This window comes from Oncorhynchus kisutch, linkage group LG5, assembly GCF_002021735.2.
Source record: "Oncorhynchus kisutch isolate 150728-3 linkage group LG5, Okis_V2, whole genome shotgun sequence".
Lineage (NCBI taxonomy): Eukaryota > Metazoa > Chordata > Actinopteri > Salmoniformes > Salmonidae > Oncorhynchus > Oncorhynchus kisutch.
The window spans coordinates 3,108,243-3,125,893 of NC_034178.2; the positions used below are offsets into that span (position 1 = coordinate 3,108,243).

General features: G+C 42.9%; 1 protein-coding gene across 2 annotated transcripts; it reads left to right on the forward strand.

Annotated features, from left to right (window-relative positions):
• The first annotated feature begins 1,447 nt into the window (after positions 1 to 1,447).
• On the forward strand, positions 1,448 to 15,534 carry LOC109890497 (paraspeckle component 1). 2 transcript variants are annotated; one of them, XM_031824065.1, is made up of 9 exons: positions 1,448 to 2,024; positions 2,379 to 2,680; positions 2,798 to 2,893; positions 3,093 to 3,289; positions 4,975 to 5,059; positions 5,137 to 5,242; positions 11,443 to 11,500; positions 13,904 to 14,058; positions 14,688 to 15,534. In XM_031824065.1, the coding sequence occupies exons 1-9, from the start codon at positions 1,599 to 1,601 to the stop codon at positions 14,907 to 14,909; spliced, it is 1,647 nt and encodes a 548-aa protein (XP_031679925.1). In that variant the 5' UTR covers positions 1,448 to 1,598; the 3' UTR covers positions 14,910 to 15,534. The 2 variants fall into 2 exon arrangements, with proteins under 2 accessions (XP_031679925.1, XP_031679926.1); XM_031824066.1 differs by having other exon boundaries at positions 1,454 to 2,024; positions 14,691 to 15,195.
• The last annotated feature ends 2,117 nt before the right edge of the window (positions 15,535 to 17,651 follow it).

Here is a 17,651-nt window from a genome sequence, read left to right on the forward strand (position 1 = left end):
AATGTCTAGGGGAATCTTAGTACATCCTACTCTGAGGGAGTTTTATTTTATTTAAAAAAAAAATATATATATATATATATATATATTTTTTTTAAGAACACATTCTTATTCTTATTTTCAATGACGGCCTGGGAACAGTGGGTTAACTGCCTGTTCAGGGGCAGAACGACAGATTTGTACCTTGTCAGCTCGGGGGTTTGAACTCGCAACCTTCCGGTTCCTAGTCCAACGCTCTTACCACTAGGCTACGCTGCCGCCCCCCAGATCACTATGGAGATGAGGCACCAACATTCTAATAATGACTGGGCGCCCTTCATACCTACTGTATGAGTGGCTGAATGGCTTGCAATGTCAAATTATGGTGTTCCTGAGTGAGACAATAGGAGACAAGAACAACTGGGCCTCACCTTACTTGACAGAAGGGGTACATTCATCTGTAATGAGGATAGAATACCAGCTGTCATAAACAGTAATGACAGCTTATGTCCGCTTATAACCAGTTTATGTGGGCTCTGGTCAACTATGTGGGGAATAGGGGTTTTATTTTACAATCAGCTACCTGTTGTTTTTACACATTATACAATACATAGGGAATAGGGTGATTTTTACTGTCAGGCATCTGTGTCTGTCTGGTTTCCAGTGACCCTGGCGTCTTTTGTCATCACAATGGGCAAAAATGTGGCTACAGGGCCATTTAGTTGTGTGAAGGTCCGTGAATGCCATCGCTATCACATGACCAGTCTCAGACATCTGGCACAAAGAGACTAACCATCCCTTTTATCACCCCATGAACCCCTTCCCTCCACTTTACCCCCATAGGATGTGTGTGCGTGCATACACTTTGGACCATAGACAGAGTGACTGAGTATGAGCTCTGCCCCAGGCCTAAATGGCATTAATGATTATAAGCAATAAGCATAGTGAGCCTACCAGTACCACGTGGAGTAAACACACCTACTGGCATAGTGTTCCCACCTTGGGGAGGGAACCAACATGCTGCTGTTATGAATATCAATAATTTAGATAGTAAAGTGTCAGCGGCAGCACACTGAATCTTCCCATTACATTTTTTTTAACCTTTATTTAACCAGGCAAGTCAGAACAAATTCTTATTTTCAATGGCGGCCTAGGAACTGCCTGTTCAGGGGCAGAACGACAGATTTGTACCTTGCAACCTTTCGGTTGCTAGTCCAACGCTCTAACCACTAGGCTGCCCTGCCGCCCCATTGACCTTGAACATGTGTGAACATGTGTGAACATGTGTGAACATGTGTGAACATGTGTGAACATGTGTGAACATGTTGAACAAAGTGCGACACCAACATCAGCATGCCACCGTGCCATGCAAAATCTTCCCGACATCCCTGATCTTGTGAAAGTCTTCGTACACCACCTAGCGGACAAAGGGAAAAACACAGCCACGTTGAATACCTCGCGTCAACGGTGCGCGCGCAGTCATCGCCATTTTGAATTACAGCCGCACTTCGCTGGCTGATGACTGAAAGGAGGCAAGATTTCTTCGTTTCTGAAATATTTTCTGCGCATTCAAAGCTATACTTACTGGATACACATTGTGAGGGATTTACATCGCTCTAAGTATGGCTCACCGAAATCTAAAACAGGTCAACATTCAAAACAACGCACCGTCGCCGAAACCTCAGCAGCAGCAGTACCACCAGCAGCACCACCAGCAGCAGCAGCACACAAAGCGCAACATGGACTCTCCAGGCATGGAGCGAAGGCCGAATGTTGCGGATGGGAAAACCCCACCACCAAAGCCGCCGACGGCTGCCAGCCCTGCGGCAGAGGGGGAGGGTGGAGCCGGAGAGTCGCAGGAGATGACGCTGGATATAAAGAGTTTCAGGAGACCCGGGGAGAAAACCTTCACGCAGCGTTGTAGGTTGTTCATCGGTAACCTCCCGACAGACCTCACGGAGGATGATTTCAAAAAGCTGTTTTCCAAGTATGGCGAGGCTAACGAGGTGTTTATCAACCGAGACCGAGGATTCGGCTTCATTCGACTGGTAAGACTGCGTATTAGAGTAACGTTAATCAGTAATATCTAACTCCGTGGTGAAGGAAGCTCCTTTTGAATGTTGGCGTTTAGGCCGCATTAGTATCGATAGCCATCTGTTTCCCCTAGTTAGTTAGCTACTATTTATTACTCAGGCGGATGGGTCTGCCTGACCAGTTGTTAAGCCTACTCCCCCACCCGAAGCCATTCATTACTTGATACATTGGGTCCCTTTGAAACATACTTGACTAGATTTTATGGCAACACTATCTAGGTGGCAATTCTCATTAATCAATCAAGACTGCATAAAAAACGTTTGAACGTTTGCTATCAATAGAGCCTAACCTTTGACCTGGTATTCTAGGAAACCAGGACGCTGGCGGAGATTGCCAAGGCAGAATTGGACGGCATAGTGCTGGGGAACCGACCTATCCGGATCCGCTTCGCCACGCACGGCTCTGCCCTCACGGTGCGGAACCTTTCCCCCGTGGTCTCCAACGAGCTCCTTGAGGAGGCCTTCTCCGAGTTCGGCCCCGTGGAAAGGGCTATCGTTGTGGTGGACGACCGAGGAAGGCCCACTGGGAAGGGGTTTGTGGAGTTTGCCAACAAACCTTGTGCTCGTAAAGCCCTGGATCGCTGTGCTGACGGGGCGCTGCTGCTCACCACGTAAGACAACCAACGACTGCATTTACTTAGTTACCTGGTTTACGAAATAACCCAAACGCGCCAAATCAATTCCAAGCAGTGTGAGTGATCACTCCCATCTCACCATGTTGTCTCCAGGTCTCCTCGGCCTGCCATTGTGGAACCCACCGAGCAGCTGGATGAAGAGGATGGACTCCCAGAGAAGTTACTGGTGAAATCTGTACACTACCACAAGTACGTTATATACACAATCTCCTATTGGGAGTTTTACTCTCTGTACCAGTCTTGACAACAGGAGTTCTTTATCATAACCAGTATGAATTTGTTGATTTATTCACTTGCCTGTCGGTGTGTGTGTGCACCGTTCCACTTTCTTCATAGTCTCCCTGCAGGTCTTAGTCCAGCCACTAACCCCTCTCCTCCCCATCTCCAGGGAGAGGGAGCACCCCCCGCGGTTTGCCCAGCCGGGGACATTTGAGTTTGAGTACTCGTCCCGCTGGAAGGCCCTGGACGAGATGGAAAAGCAGCAGAGAGACCAAGTTGAGCGCAACATCCGAGAGGCAAAGGAGAAGCTAGAGCAAGAGATGGAGGCCGCCAAGCACGAGCATCAGCTCATGATGATGAGACAAGGTACACACTCAGAGGAACCTCTCTCACACACACACTGAGGAACCTCTCTCACACACACACTGAGGAAGACGCTCACTCCTCAAGGACAAAGTTAACATGTTACCTTTTGTGTTGTGCGAATATTCAACATTAGCAGACATAGCCATAGGCCTACTTCAAGTGTTGTCAGAAACTGTCACGTGTGAATACAAAAAAACATTAATACCAAGCCAACCCCTTTCTCTCAGACTTGATGTAATACCAAGCCAACCCCCTCCTCTCAGACCTGATGTAATTCCAAGCCAACCCCTCCTCTCAGACCTGATGTAATACCAAGCCAACCCCTCCTCTCAGACCTGATGTAATACCAAGCCAACCCCTTTCTCTCAGACCTGATGTAATACCAAGCCAACCCCTCCTCTCAGACCTGATGTAATACCAAGCCAACCCCTCCTCTCAGACCTGATGTAATACCAAGCCAACCCCTCCTCTCAGACCTGATGTAATACCAAGCCAACCCCTTTCTCTCAGACCTGATGTAATACCAAGCCAACCCCTCCTCTCAGACCTGATGTAATACCAAGCCAACCCCTCCTCTCGGACCTGATGTAATACCAAGCCAACCCCTCCTCTCAGACCTGATGTAATACCAAGCCAACCCCTTTCTCTCAGACCTGATGTAATATGAAGCCAACCCCTCCTCTCAGACCTGATGTAATACCAAGCCAACCCCTCCTCTCAGACCTGATGTAATAGCAAGCCAACTCCTCCTCTCAGACCTGATGTAATACCAAGCCAACCCCTTTCTCTCAGACCTGATGTAATACCAAGCCAACCCCTCCTCTCAGACCTGATGTAATACCAAGCCAACCCCTCCTCTCAGACCTGATGTAATTCCAAGCCAACCCCCCCCTCAGACCTGATGTAATTCCAAGCCAACCCCCCCCTCAGACCTGATGTAATTCCAAGCCAACCCCTCCTCTCAGACCTGATGTAATACCAAGTCAACCCCTCCTCTCAGACCTGATGTAATACCAAGCCTACCCCTCCTCTCAGACCTGATGTAATTCCAAGCCAACCCCCCCCTCAGACCTGATGTAATTCCAAGCCAACCCCCCCCTCAGACCTGATGTAATTCCAAGCCAACCCCTCCTCTCAGACCTGATGTAATACCAAGCCAACCCCTCCTCTCAGACCTGATGTAATACCAAGCCAACCCCTCCTCTCAGACCTGATGTAATACCAAGCCAACCCCTCCTCTCAGACCTGATGTAATACCAAGCCAACCCCTTTCTCTCAGACCTGATGTAATATGAAGCCAACCCCTCCTCTCAGACCTGATGTAATACCAAGCCAACCCCTCCTCTCAGACCTGATGTAATACCAAGCCAACCCCTCCTCTCAGACCTGATGTAATAGCAAGCCAACTCCTCCTCTCAGACCTGATGTAATACCAAGCCAACCCCTTTCTCTCAGACCTGATGTAATACCAAGCCAACCCCTCCTCTCAGACCTGATGTAATACCAAGCCAACCCCTCCTCTCAGACCTGATGTAATACCAAGCCAACCCCTCCTCTCAGACCTGATGTAATAGCAACCAACCCCTTTCTCTCAGACCTGATTTGATTTTAAGCCAACCCCCCCCCCCCCTCAGACCTGATGTAATACCAAGCCAGTCCATATTTCTCTCTCATCTCTTTCTCAGACCTGATGAGGCGTCAAGAGGAGCTGAGACGTCTGGAGGAGCTTCGCAACCAGGAGCTGCAGAAACGCAAGAATATAGAGATGAGGTACGTGTGTGTGTACCTCCCACTCTATTTTCTACTCGTCATAAGTGTGTGTGTTAAACGTTCTCTCCTGTTTGTAGACATGAGGAGAGGCGTAGGCAGGAGGAGGAGATGATGCAGCGCCATCGAGAGCAGGAAGAGATGAGACGCCAACCGGACGGCTTCAAGCCAAACTATGCGGACACCGTGAGTTCACTGGACAGACACACAAACATGCACACACAAAGGTCAGACCGGTTCAAGCCTAACTTCATGAAGAGTGTGAATACACTCGGAGAACACACACACACACACAGCCAACATAGACCTTCACATCAGTACAGTCAGTATCACTCATTTCTTGGTTTTTGAAAACACAAACTATCACACTTTAAAAAAAAGTTTCTTCAATTCAGAGAAGCAGTGTTCACACACGTTCATTCACATGATTCTGCGGAGGGTCTGCGTTTCAGATGGGGATTTTGAGAACATTCTCGGATATGATAGGGATTTTTCGGGTCCATCGATCATGTTGGGTGCTGAGAAAAGATGCGTAACAGTCCTACCACTCTACGTCACACTGATGACGATCAAGCATACTAGGGATGGGCACAGTTAATTAAATACCCGGATATCCCAGCGAATGTTAGTATTCAGTTACTTGAGTGTTCTTTTTTTATAGATATATATTTATTTATTTAGACCTATTTTAACGATGGAAAAGCTTTGTCTATATTATGTCATCCTTGTGATATTTTTATCTACAAAGAAATACCAGGACATTTGAAATTCTTAATTGAATTAAACAACAAACCTTTGAATGTAGTTTCTATAGCGGTGCGATGAGCTACTGCTGGGTATTTAGCCCTCCGGGCTGCCCCGACTCTGTATGCCATTTCCCCCACTTCAAATAGCAATGACAGTCACTCCCTTGACAGAGTTTCCAGTATACCTGACACAGATCAATGCAAAACACTCATCAGAAAACCTTTTTTTGTAGCAGAATCGGTTCTATCACAGGCGAAAATCAGACTTCTCTTTCGCTGTTCCTGTTAGCCAAACTACCGGAAACGCAGTATCTCCTCTGTTTACCTCTGCCATGTGCATGTGCATTTTTCGACTATCCGGATATCTGGAAAATATAAGTGATGATATTATTTGAATGGTAAAATAATTTTGAATACCCATTCCTAAAGCATCCCAGAATGCTGCCGTTTTCTTCTCAAATAGTGTCCCATATCACTATAGGAGCATATATTTTCTAGGTAACTACAGATGAACATAGTGTACCGTAGTCCTGTGTGTGAAAGTCTAATAAACGTTTATTTTGGGTTGGTCTAGTTTAGGGTAGCTTACTACCGATTTAGTGTTATTTCTTATCTAAGTAGCATGTCACAATTCCAACAAGGCTTTAGGTTTGGTTTTGGTGTCTTCCAAAGACTTTAGCTTGAAAGACACAAACCTGATCTGAAATTGACCTCAAGCCACTATTCATTCTCCTTCTTACGGGACTGATAGGTGTAAGCAGTGCAGCAATTGCTCAACCTAACCCTCCAATGGGCTTAGGGTAGCAGCTGACAGCCACCATCTTGTTTACACCCATCTGGTTTCTTCAGATCTGCTAAAACCAAAAGAGAAAGGCTGAGGGGTTTTCATATTGGTTCATCAGTGTTTTACTGTGGTTTTCAGGGTGTATTTTTCTCACCAAACTGATGTCTAGCAATTAGCAGCCCTTCTAAGCCGTGTATCCACAATACTATCCTCACAGCCAGCGACATAAAACACCGTGTAGCTGTCCCACGTTATACATATATCATCAATTCAAATGTCTGTTGTATTTACCTGGGTTTTCAACACCTATTTTACTAAAGTAGTATGGGTGAGGGACACAGAGCAGTATTTTGTTCTATCTCTGCTGAGTTGTCTGAAGTAAGTTAGATCCTGTAACCGACAGCTTGGCTTTCTTGTGGGAATATTAAGAGGGGAGAGGCTAATGATTGACAGACCCTTTCACCACAATGCTCATTTGTGATGCTTGAGTGTGTTCCAGATGAGAGTAACTTCACTTCCAGAGAGAGTCCTCAGAATAGTTCTGAGGTTTCCCATGAAGGCGATAGGGTAACTTGAATGTCAATCTGTTACAATTTTAATGGCATGTCTATAAATGGGCACTGTGCAAATGCTGTGTCCTTTGGTATCTTCACTTTATCTAATCACTTGACAAAAACACAGGCAAAGAGGTGAGGAATCTGTCATCAGCTTTTTTTAGGTGGATTTTAATGTCTTTCATTTCAGGCCTAAGTCTTGGTCCCAATTTTCAGTACTTCAATAGTCTCCAGTCAACTTTTTCATCATTGCAACTCTGTGATCATGGGTTGGGAAACATACTGACACTCTCAGGAAACATGTGTTTATCTACCTAGCCCTTAGTGCACTTCTATTACTGCATGCCTGTGGATGTGATGTGTCTTATGATGTTGCTGCATAATAACTTTTCTTCTCTGTTTCTATTGTGTGTTGAGAGGCCGTAGAGAAAGAGGACCGGCTGGAAATATCGTACAAAGCACCCTCTGCTGTTACAGCCACCCTTACACTACTCTTAGCATGAACTCTTGCTCCTATGCAACAGTTACAACTCCTACAGCTTAACCCAAAACAACCCGCACAAGGATTAACATAGATCTATTGTCGTTATCCTTTACCATTAGTCTTGGTGGGGATGTTAGACTGGCGGCAATCTTAGAACATGCTCGCAAGCCTCACACACATTTACGAACAACGCGTATACCTAACACACCTTTTGTCTCCCTCTTACATTTACATTTGAGTAATTTAGCAGACGCTCTCATCCAGAGCAACTTAGTTAGTGCATTCATCGTAAGAAAACTAGGTGAGACAGCCACATATCAGTCGTAGTAAGTGCTAGTAGGACGAGTGCAAGTAAAAAAAAAAAAATGAACGGTGCTCCATTCCCTAACTTAATGCGCTATCGACCGAGGAATGAAAACCAAAAGGGATGGTTGAATAGAAGTCCATAAGACAAAGCTGAACTACAACTTAGAAGTCAGAAATGTCTGACAATAATATAACTTTTAAAGATCTATCAATTGGGCACCTCTTTGTATTCAATGTGTCCCGTCATCCAGAGTGCCAAAGTTGTGCTCTTGTAAAACATACACAGGATTACAGTACAGTATATGTAGGCCTACTATTAGTGGCACTAGCAAAAGTCCTCACTTTAAATATTGTACAAAAAAAAAAAAGACTTATGGTTGTTATTATGTAGCACGCTAAGTCCTCTAACACCGTTTCAGATAGAAATACCATTCAAATGTTATAATGTGTAGACTGGTCTGGATTAAGTTGCTTGCATAGCGTTTTTTCCATAGCATTTTATTTTGATAATAATAATTTTACCCCCTTTTCTCCCCAATTTCGATCTTGTCTCGTTGCTGCAACTCTCCAATGGGCTCTGGAGGCGAAGGTCGAGTCATGCTTCCTCTGAAACATAACCTGCCAAACCGCGCTTCTTAACACCTGCCAGCTTAACCCGGAAGCCAGGTAAACCAATGTGTTGGAGGAAACACTGTTCACCTGACGACCATGGTCAGCCTGCAGGCGCCCAGCCCACCACAAGGAGTCGCTAGAGCGCGATGAGAAAAATGAAGCTCCCCCTGTCAAAGTCTCCCCCTAACCCGGACGATGCTGGGCCAAATGTGCGCCGGGATTCCTGATCATGGCTGGTTGTGTGATACAGCCTGGGATCGAACCCAGGTCTGTAGCGACACCTCTAGCACTACGATGTAGTGCCTTAGACCGCTGCGCCACTCGGGAGGCCCTGCATATATACTTTTTAAATTATTAAACTTTTTGTCCTTAAAAAACTTTGTATAACAATGTGACTTTTTACACATCAGCTACTTTGACCACTTTCCCAACTATTTAGACAAAACTTAGAGGACATGAAATATTTGTCTTCTCTGCTATTCAAATCTGAAATAGGGAACGGAATTATCTTCTAACAATCAAACTATACAGCTGTTTTAGGAACCGCATCAACTATCGCTCCACTTTTACAAACTTGACTACTTTCATAAAAACTTAGTGTATGAAATCTTTAGTCTGCTTTTCAAATCTGAAATAAGAACAGCAATATCAAATTATAACACTTACTCTAGATAACACATGGCCTACCTATCCAAAACAGTCACTACTGCAGTGTAGACTACTGCTACTAGTACTTCTGGGCTAATTACTGAAGGCTACTATTCACTATTTATAAATCAGTCACGCCCTCTACTACACCAGACTCAAATTTTCAACACTAACAAACTTCTAAACTTCTACCACTAGGTGTAACATATTCATCACCCCTAATTATATATAGCCTACAACTTTTCTAATTCCTTATGAGTAAAAGTGTTGTAGTCTGAGTGTATTTACTGTATTTGTGATGAAATATGTGCTCTAACTCCCCCACACGCCAAAGTAATAAGGTTTTTATAGTTGTCTATCATAGTATGGGCTTATCAGACTAGATATTTTATCATTTAACTTTGGCTATAATTCTTCACTTCACTTAAGTAAAATGTTTTACATTTCTTCAACTACCACACAAATACTTTCAAATACCTAAAGCAAGTCCCACAATTTTTTGTTAATTGATAATTACCTTCTAGTTACTTTTTAAGGTAAAAAATGTAATAAAAATGTTTAGTAGTAGTGCATACTGTACTTTAGGGAGTATTTATCCATAAACATCTGTGTGGAAATTGTTCCAGGCAAAAGACATCAGATATTCTGATCAATACTCGCAATTTAATTCCAACAAATACTGTACATTTAGTTGTTTCTCGTTTAATAGTTATTTTTCTTTTAAAGATTCTTGCATTTAATTAACTCAAACTTTTGTAATACTGTCATGTTAATTAACATGACATTTTAATTTTCCATACTGCACTTACCTCTGTACTCAACAGAGACGAGAGTGTGTGTGTGTGGGAATTTGTTGCCTTGTGTGTTTGTCTGTGATGAGAATTTGTGTGTGTGTGTACTTAAACTACTTCATGTGCTTGTCTTGAGGGAGTGTTGTGTGCAAGTATGTGTGATGGAAGTGTTCAATCTTCAATGTGGAACATTTGCATTGTATTCCAGGTAAGTATATTCAAGTGGAGCTGTAACTTATATAACTAGAACTCAATTTGTCCCACTAAAGATGAGTGAATGCAGCTGGTGAAGGATTTTTTGTGTCCATCCCTCATTAACTATATAAATGTATCATGATTAGAAATATAGTATATTAATATGTAATATATGTACTATTTACCCATGTTTACTTTGTTTTAGCTGGCCAGTTTAAAATTCACAGGAAACTCAGATTTGACAAGATATCTTAAGACATTTTGGACCAGGAGGTGTATTCTGTGGTTCTGCAATGTTTAGAATGTTGCTGGTAGAAATGCAATGTGTAGAGCTGACACTGTTCCCTATTACACGTTACAGAGCATGTCTGTTCTAAACAATGCTTTTCTATCTGTAACGCGTCTGACTTTCACACTATAACGTAGCACACAGGACTATACTGTATGTGTATCATATTCGTATGATGGTGTGAGTGAGCGAGTTGGGAGGATGTTGAGTGTACTTGCATATTATTTGTGTGTGTGTGTGTGGGGGGGGGGGGGGGGGGGTGTTGAGTTGAGTGATAATGTGTACTTACGTGTGTGTGAGAGCGAGTGGGGGCATGTTCATTGCATGTCCTTTATAAGATATTTTCTGTTAGTGTGTGTGAGGGGAGGTCAGTGTTGATAATGTGTGTGCTTCATTTGTGGGTTTGTGTAGTGTACATATATATTTGTGTTTACTAATGTTTAGGTTGTCTGAACATTAATGTGTGGAGGGGATTTATCTACTTCTCTATCTTTTCTCTTGCATATTTCTCAGTAACCCTTATTCCTCTATTAGGCTGTAATTACCACAAGGTCACTTCAGTGTTTGATCAACTTTGGACTAAATCCATGTTATATTTTGGTTTGGCCCATATTAAGTTATCACATACAGACCCATATTGGCCTTTTTAAATGGACCTTGAGAATCCATACTGGACACATAAGTGACTTGTTAAGCAAACCTGGGGACTTAGATGATCATTCCGTATGTGCTCCACTCACACTAGATTCTTACATATCCAATACAGTATCATTCCACACACAGCTTTTGTAACTCCTCCTTCAGGACTTTTTCTATCACCGTTGGGAGAACATTATTATCCTTATTCCCTGGCTGTTGCTTATATATCTGTGTGAGTGTTGTGATGTGTGAGGAATCATCCTACACGTGTCCTAATGGTCCTAGTAGTTATTGTCCACAAGGTTTACGGGTGCACCACTCTTCTTCACTTCTTCCAGAGAGAACAGGAAATGAGAATGGGTGAACTGGGCCCTCGTGGAGCCATTAATATGGGAGGTAGGGTCATAATGATGACTCAGCACTGACTGGTCCATAAACAACCATAAACTACCCCCTCCCCCTTTCGGTGTCTACAGATCTAAAGGAACTGGGAAGGTGTTGGCCGTATGGCTAGGTTTGTGAAATTCTGGTAACTTTCTCAATTCCCAGGGACTGGAAAGCCTGGGAATTTGAGGAAAGTTACTGGAGTTTTGCCGCCTCGGCCATAAGGCAGAAGTTCCCCCTAAGAAGGCTAGGTGGAGCCTCCGCCATATTGTGTGCACCTGGCTAGTTCCTTCAGGTCGGCAGACATTAAAGGGCTCGGAGCAGGGCTAAAGATATATTGTGAGGCTCTGAACGGGATGGGCTGTGTGAGGCTCATGGTGGCTCCTTCACCACTTCATGATTGTAACCCGGGGCTGCACATCACCTACATACTGTGTGTACTGAAGTACTAATACTACTGGGGGAAATATGCTCATGTGGCGTAGTCCGAGAACATGCTAATTATGTTTTTGTGTCACTGATTAGATATGTGAGAGAGAGTGACTAGGGTGTGTTTTGGGGGATTGTGAGACTGAAATAATCGTGGAGGGGTTCCATCACTGCAAAGGATCTCCGTCATGGAATTTTTTTGATTTTTTGTTTGTTTTAATGGCTAAATGGTATAACTCAGTTTTAATACATGTACGAAATGATCCTCTTTCCTGACAAGTAATGATGGCCATGCCTTTTTTTATTTGAATGAAAAGGGAGTTTTGCATTCGGATCTGAGATTGACTTAAATTTCAGTCATGGGATTTCTGTTTTTACCCCTGATTTGTGTAGGGAAACTGAGTACATCAATTTGTAGAAAGTCACATCTACCTTTTTTAGTGTGAATTTTACATGATGACTTCACTAATGATCTTTTCATTATCAGGTCATTGGTTATTTAGTCAACTGGTTGAAGGAAACCATTGTTTTCTTTAGTCCTTAATGTTTTATGTAACTTCACTTTTGCTCTTTCTACAGACCTACTTATTTAACGTGCCACACATGTGGAAGGTTACCTGATTCGTACAATAGATGAGGCCCAAACCAAACAAACATTTCTAGCTTGAGGGTTTTTAGCAAATATTTTGTATCAGCAGTAGCCACCAATCCAACACTTGGTAAACGTTTCTTATCTACAAGCTGAGAATAAACCTATCCCTTTGTTTGTATTTACATTTGATGTGTGTGTATGTTTACTACTTAAAAACATAATGCCGTGTGTTGTTCAATGAGATGGTGGATTATTTTTATGGGGGGGGGGGCTTTTTGCAGTATCATTTCTGTGTACATATACCATCTAGGAAAAGTTGATAATCTGTTCATTTCTAGCAGTGTGGGTGGGAGGGGTCAATTCATAACTAATACAGCTCTGTCTCATTTAGTACCTAGAAATCATTATGAACTCTTTACTCGTGTTTCCATTAGTAGTTGATGCAACATTTTCTATCTTAAAAAAAACAACAATTAATGTTATTTTTTATTAAATGCCTTGTCATCCTACGGATGCTTTTAAAGACCTGTATCGTATGGCTATGAATGCTGTGAATGGGATTTGGGTCCGGGGTTGAGTATCTGGCAACGGTGATGTGCAGTCACGGTATTTAACCTAGAAGCAGAACTGGGTGATGGCGTTCTTTCGCCTGAAATCGGAAATTCATCCAGACTGAGGGCCTCTCACAGCTTGTCCCACATTGCTATTTTACTGTAATGGAACTCTTGCTCTGTTGATTGAATGGTATGATACACTGCTCCTGTTCCCAATGACCTGTAAATAGTCTGTTGTAGGCATCTATCTGCTAACGTTGGTTTTTGGTTGTTCAGCTATATATTAATTCAATTTGACCAATTTTAAGGCATAGCCTAATGATTACAGGTGCTGTAGACTTTTAACCTGCCTTATGAAATCATTAACAAATTATGTATGTATGTTTTTAAAACAGTATTTTTTTAAACTAAATATGCCATGCAACGATTTCAAATATTTAACTGAGTTAGTTCATAGGAAAAAAAAGTCAATTGAAAAATTCATTAGGCCCCCAGCTCATGTACATGGGACCAACATTTTACATGTTGCGTTCATATTTTTGTTCAGTGTATATATCGATATGGATATCTCACCACAGACTAACAAAATGTGATATGTTTTCAATTGTGTACCACAGTGCTCAATATTTTGACTTATTTTTCCTATCAAACTAGGAAAATGAAACATTTGACACCTACATAATTGGCATTGCTTGTGTGACCAACAACCAACGTTAGCTAGCTCTGTCAGCCCTGAGAGATTTTTACACCACTCTACAACAACAAACAGTGCACACGGGGTGTGATGGGTGGGGTTTACTTCCAGTGTGACCAAACGATGCTACGTTGTTTTGCGTGTAGATGGGTTTAACCCCGCCTCTGTTGCCGGGGCCAGTGTAAACCAGGGACCCCCTCAAATGATTGGCATAGGCATGAGCGGAAGGGCCGGAGCCATGGGCCCCGAGGGAACTCCAAACATGGGCGCACCAAACATGATGCCAGACAATGGAGCCATGGTAATGTATGCGCTAAGATGGGCGCTTACTCTCAACCTCTTCAATTTCTCTCTCAATAACTCGCTCTCCTTAACCTGCTCAACCCTTGGTGTTGAATAGAAACTGCAGTGTATTGTTTTCAGGTTTTAACCAGTGGTGAGAGGAGATGCCAGAGGCTATTTAGATGCTGCTTATGGATATTACATTCCAAGGTGTTTTGCCAGTGACTTTGATTTTAATAGTTTATGGTACAGATATCTCGTCCAGCTGGTCTTTTCTGGCATCTTTTCCCCTACCATTGCGGTATATTTAATCATGATATCATTGTATCCCTTGGTGGTGATTAGCAAATTGAGGTTAATAATAACATTTACTCCCCTGACTTCACTGTTCACATCATGAGGTTAATGCGGGTTAGGAAAGGGATTCTCATAGCTTATATCAGCTCTGCACCCATAACTAATGGACTGATTCCTCTCTCCCTCTTCTGACTCTGCCCGGAACTCCTCTGCTTGCCTACTTTGACGTTCGGAACGCCTTCTCATTGCCTCGCCAAAACGAACATTGTTATTGAATATCCCTCCCATCTGATTCTTCTGCATCTGGACTGCTCATAATATCTCCACCAACCCTATCCCTTTATGCTGTAGCAGCGCAACGATAGGTTCCCCCAGGGGGCTCCTAATCAGATTGGTTCGTCCCCAATGAGTGGCCGTCCAGGTGTCGAGTCCCCACAGCAGCAACAGGCAGTGGGGGCAGGGCTTATGGGGGCAGGGCCTGGACCTGCAGTGGGGGGGCCAGCAGGCTTCGGGAGGGGAATCCCTGTTGTGGGAAACTATGAAGGGCCTAACAACAAACGTCGCAGATACTGATTGTTATTATGTTTACATTTTTTCAACGGTGTACCCCAAGGCTCAATATTTGGATCTCTTGCTTTTCCTTTCGCATTATGTAAAATAACTGATTTATTTTCTCATCAAATGTTTGGTTCTGTTCTTTTAATTTGGGCTGATTATTTCCCTCAGCTTCTTCATGTGTTGACTGAGGGGGGAAAAAATACTTGTTTTATATCAAAAGCCAGGCCCAATAGTCATGCAAAAACACAAATCTTCAATGTTGGCCGCCAAAGGCCAATATCAACTGCGATGTATCTTGATGTAGTCAGGTCTGTAGGTAAGGTTTAGGCCAATATTAACTGTGATGTATATTGATGTAGGCAGGTCTGTAGATGGCTTATAAACTTCTGTATGATGTTGTTTCTTGCTTTTTGCTATCAGTATCCTATCCTCCTGTTATTGTTGTTTTCAGTAGATCCTAGTAACAAGTGAAGACCTGCATTGCCTCTGCAATGGTTAGCTTACTTTGATTTCCTCCCGTCCATGGAATGTCTTTCCAGTACATTGCATCCTGTAGTAGTAGTTTGGCTAACTGCAATAAAACTGTGAAATGCCATTTTGTGAAAACAACTAAGTTGATTGAAGTAAAAAAAAAAAAAAACTATTTTGTAGCCTCTCTCTCTTGCCTTTTTTTTTTTAGATATTTTGGGATTTCTCACCTCCATCCTTGTTTCAAGTATTATGAACTCAAACTAATCTCTTAATTTTTCAGAGCAGAGCCAAAATGATGTCTGTGTAAAACATGCACAGCCTTATGTTGTCACCCAGAGTCACATTTGTTTATTTGCAAGCTATAGGACACAATATTTTGCCAAGGAACATCTATCGTAGTATCGCGATACTGGTATCGGGACATCACTATTGGGTGTAATTGATCCTCAACCAGGCAAAATACCTATATTGGATATTCTGATCAATACACTAGAGTTTAATTTGAACCAATAGGCTACTCTACATTTTGTTAGTCATTTCTCATTCTTTTTCCGTATATTTAAAGTTTCTTGCATTTTAATTAACTCAACATTATAGACAAACTTTTGTAATATTGTCATGTGTTATGTTAATTTATCATGACATTTGAATATCCCGTACTCGTGCACTTACCTCTGTACCCGAGCGAGAGAATTTGTGTTGCCGTGTGTGTAGTAACATAGTAAAATCATGTGCTTGTCTTGAGTGTTGTGTGGAAGCATGTGTGATGAAAGTGTTTGATCTTCAATGTGTAACATTTGCATTATATTCCAGGTAAGTATATTCAAGTGGAGCTGTGACTACACTACATGACAGTATGTGGACACCTTCTCATCGAACATCTCATTCCAAAATCATGGGCATTAATATGGAGTTGGTCCCCCCTTTACTGCTATAACAGCTTCTGGGAAGGCTTTCCACTAGATGTTGGAACATTGCTGTGGGGATTTGCATCCATTCAGCCACGAGTATTAGTGAGGTCGGCACTGATATTGGGCGATTAGGCCTTGCTCGCAGTCGGCGTTCCAATTCATCCCAAAGGTGTTCGATGTTGTTGATGTCAGGGCTCTGTTCCGGCCAGTCAAGTTCTTCACACCGATCTCCACAAACCATTTATGTATGAACCTCACTTCATGCACAGGGGCATTGTCATGTTGAAACAGGAAAGGACCTTCCCCAAATGTATTTATTTTTGATTGAATATCCAAAACATAATATACTTGCAGTGAAGCCGCTCAACAACTACACCACACCAGTCATCCAACAGACTCTCATTCAGAGCGACACACAGAAGCATCCAGGGTCAACGCCCTGCTAAAGGGCATGTCAACAGATCTCCCATAAGGCCATAAACGGATCCAAACCCGAATAGCCCGAACCATGAAAAACAGTCTGACCATTGTTCCTCGTCCACCAAACTTTACAGTTGGCACTATGCATTGGGGCGGGTAGTGGTCTCCTGGCATCCGCCAAACCCAGATTCATCCGTCGGACTGCCAGATGGTGAAGCGTGATTCATCATTCCAGAGAATGCGTTTCCACTGCTCCAGAGTCAAATGGCGGCGAGCTTTACACTGCTCCAGCCAATGCTTGGCATTGCGCATGGTGATCTTAGGCTTTTGTGTGGCTGCTCGTCCATGGAAACACATTTCATGAAGCTCCTGACGAACAGTTTGGAACTCGGTAGTGAGTGTTGAAACCGATGACAGGCAATTTCTACATGCTTCAGCACTCTGCGGTCTTGTTCTGGGAGCTTGTGTGGCCTACCACTTTGTTGCTCCTAGACGTTTCCAATTCAGTTACAGTTGCCTGGGGAAGCTCTACTGGAGCAGCTCTGGCAGAGCAGAAATTTGACAAACGAACTTGTTGGAAAGGTGGCATCCTATGACGGTGCCACGTTGAAAGTCACTGAGCTCTTCAGTTAGGCCATTCTACTACCAATGTCTGTCTATGGAGATTGCATGGGTGTGTGTGCTCGATTTTATACACCTGTCAGCAATGGGTGTGGTTGTAATAGCCAAATCCACTAATTTGAAGTGGTGTCCACATACTTTTGCGTGTGTAAATATGTATGTGTGTCTATAACTTGAACACATAAACCCACTACAGACGAGTGAATTCAACCGGTGAAGGAATTAGTTTAGTGTCCATCCCTCATTAAGTATTTTGAATATAGTATATATGTTTAATTTGTGTTAGCTGGCCAGTTTTTTTAAATTCAAAAGAAACTCATATCTTAAGACATTA

Coding starts and splice junctions, on each gene's coding strand:
- LOC109890497 (XM_031824065.1), top strand. CDS start 1,599: ATGGCTCACCGAAATCTAAAACAGGTCAACATTCAAAACAACGCACCG. Junction 2,894..3,092: donor AAATCTGTACACTACCACAA/GTACGTTATATA, acceptor CCCCATCTCCAG/GGAGAGGGAGCACCCCCCGC. Junction 3,290..4,974: donor GCTCATGATGATGAGACAAG/GTACACACTCAG, acceptor TCTCTTTCTCAG/ACCTGATGAGGCGTCAAGAG.